Source organism: Eschrichtius robustus, chromosome 16, assembly GCF_028021215.1.
Source record: "Eschrichtius robustus isolate mEscRob2 chromosome 16, mEscRob2.pri, whole genome shotgun sequence".
NCBI classification, from domain to species: domain Eukaryota; kingdom Metazoa; phylum Chordata; class Mammalia; order Artiodactyla; family Eschrichtiidae; genus Eschrichtius; species Eschrichtius robustus.
Window position 1 is genome coordinate 86439366 of NC_090839.1, and position 2140 is coordinate 86441505.

At 49.2% G+C, this 2140-nt stretch overlaps 1 protein-coding gene across 1 annotated transcript; it reads left to right on the plus strand.

Annotated features, from left to right (window-relative positions):
- Window positions 1-238: 238 nt before the first annotated feature.
- LOC137750020 (deoxyuridine 5'-triphosphate nucleotidohydrolase, mitochondrial-like) lies at window positions 239-743 on the plus strand. Its single transcript, XM_068524318.1, has one exon. The coding sequence runs from the start codon at window positions 239-241 to the stop codon at window positions 719-721; it is 483 nt and encodes a 160-aa protein (XP_068380419.1). The 3' UTR covers window positions 722-743.
- Window positions 744-2140: the final 1397 nt, after the last annotated feature.

Sequence of the window (2140 nt, forward strand, 5' to 3'; positions counted from 1 at the left end):
GAACAGATAAAGAAGATGTGGTGTGTGTGTGTGTGTGTGTATAATGGAATATTACTCAGCCATATAAAGAATGAAATTCTGCCGTTTGCAACAGTGTGGATAGACCTAGGGAGTATTACACTCAATGAAATGTCAGACAGAGAAAGACAAATACTCTGTTATCACTTATATGTGGAATCTTAAAAAAGACACAAACAAATGTATATGATAAAACATAATTAAGACATTCTGCCCTGCCATGCCCTGCTCTCAAGAGACACAAGTCATCTCCCCCAGTAAATGGGCCCGGCCTGCGGAGGAGGGCGGCATGCGGCTCCGCTTTGCCTGGCTTTCAGAGCACGCCACCACTCCGACCAAGGGGTCTGAGCGCGCCACGGGCTATGACCTGTACAGTGCTTATGATTACACAGTACCACCTATGGAGAAAGCCCCTGTGAAAACAGACATTCCTTCTGGGTGCTATGGGAGAGTAGCTCCACGTTCTGGCTTGGCTGCAAAACACTTCATAGATGTAGGAGCTGGTGTCGTAGATGAAGATTATAGAGGAAATGTTGGTGTTGTACTGTTTAATTTTGGCAAAGAAAAGTTTGAAGTCAAAAAGGGTGATCGAATTGCCCAGCTCATTTGTGAACGGATATTTTACCCAGAAATAGAGGAAGTTCAAGTTTTAGATGACACTGAAAGGGGTTCAGGAGGTTTTGGTTCCACTGGAAATAATTAAGATTTATGCCAAGAACAGAAAATGAGAAAATGTACATTTTCCTTGAAAATAAAGACTTTGCTTAAAAAAAAAAACACATAATTAAGGGATTAAGAAATATAAACTAGGTATAAAATAGATAAGCAACAAAGATATATATATGGCCTGGATTTGTTTTAATCAAGTATGGTGAGACACACAGACACAAAATTGGCTGTTATGAAGGAAGCAGTTTATATTCACAAAACCATAAAAACAAGATGCCCAGCACTCCATGCAGGGCCATGCAGGGAGGCACCAGGGTCAGTCAGGAGGCAGAGGGAGGGAGGGGGAAACGTGGGCAGGAGCCTTTGTTGTAGGTTCTGTGAGAGAGACAAGGCAAGGGAGAGCAGGCAGGTTTAGGATCAGCTGGTATGAATGATGTCTGCGGGAGCTGGGAATTAGGGGCTGTCCCTAGTTGCCTGGTACCTGGCCCTGGGATGAATACGGCAGAAGAACATGGGCCTCCTGGAGCATGAGAGCCACACAGAGGAGGTGGTGGGGAGTGTGGGCTCTGGACTGGTTGGTTTGCATGTGACAGGTGAGCTCCTGGGCACGTCCATTGCTCTTCTAAGAACTGGCAGCCCTGGGAGGGACAGTCTCTCCCTGGTCAGTGAGGCCCCGGATGTCAGAGCATCAAGAATACAGCAAATAAGGAAACATAGCCAACACGAGTGCAAAGCACCCGACACACAGGAAGTGGGAGATGTCATCCCTGCCCGTTTCAACTTTGTGGGGCCTGGGTCTCCCTCTACTTGCTTCACATAGTGAAGCAAGCTGAGAGTCTTCCCTTCCCAGCTGGACTCTAGTTCCTGGAGGGCTCACTGCACGCCTGCACCCAACCAGGGCAGGAGAAGCCTTCTCTGGGCCCCTCCCTGCCTGCAAAACAAGAGGAAGTAAACAGAGTGCTGATGTCAGCAGAGGCCCGTGGACAGCCCATGGGAAAGAGCAGAGACCAAGACCTTGCCCTTCGTCCCTCCCCCTTCCCTGTGCTCTTTCTTTGCCTCGTGTGTCCTGCCTCACCTCAGGGGCCACACTCACATCCCTCCTGCCTTTGTTTCCCCAGACCCTGAGAAGTGGCCAGCTGAATGAAGCACAATGAATGACCCCCCAGGATGGGCTGTGGAAGGAAGGGGAAGTGAGGGAGGTTAACGGGGGTGGTTGGTGGGGGAGGGGCAATCGGGGCAATTTTGGGTAAGCGCCAAGCTCATGAGGCAGACAGACCTGAGTGTGGTCCAGATCCAGACGTGGAGGGAACCAGAGTAAGTGAGGTCACCTCTCTGAGCCTCAGTGTCTTCCTCCGTCAGATGGGAATCAAATTCCTTTATCTCACAGGATTGCTGTGAAAAGTAAATGTAACACACAAAGCAAGTTCCCAGCATCAGTCCTTGCCCCAGGGCA

Bases quoted from the DNA above. Each gene is read 5' to 3' on its own strand.
- LOC137750020 (XM_068524318.1), top strand. From the start codon at position 239: ATGCCCTGCTCTCAAGAGACACAAGTCATCTCCCCCAGTAAATGGGCC.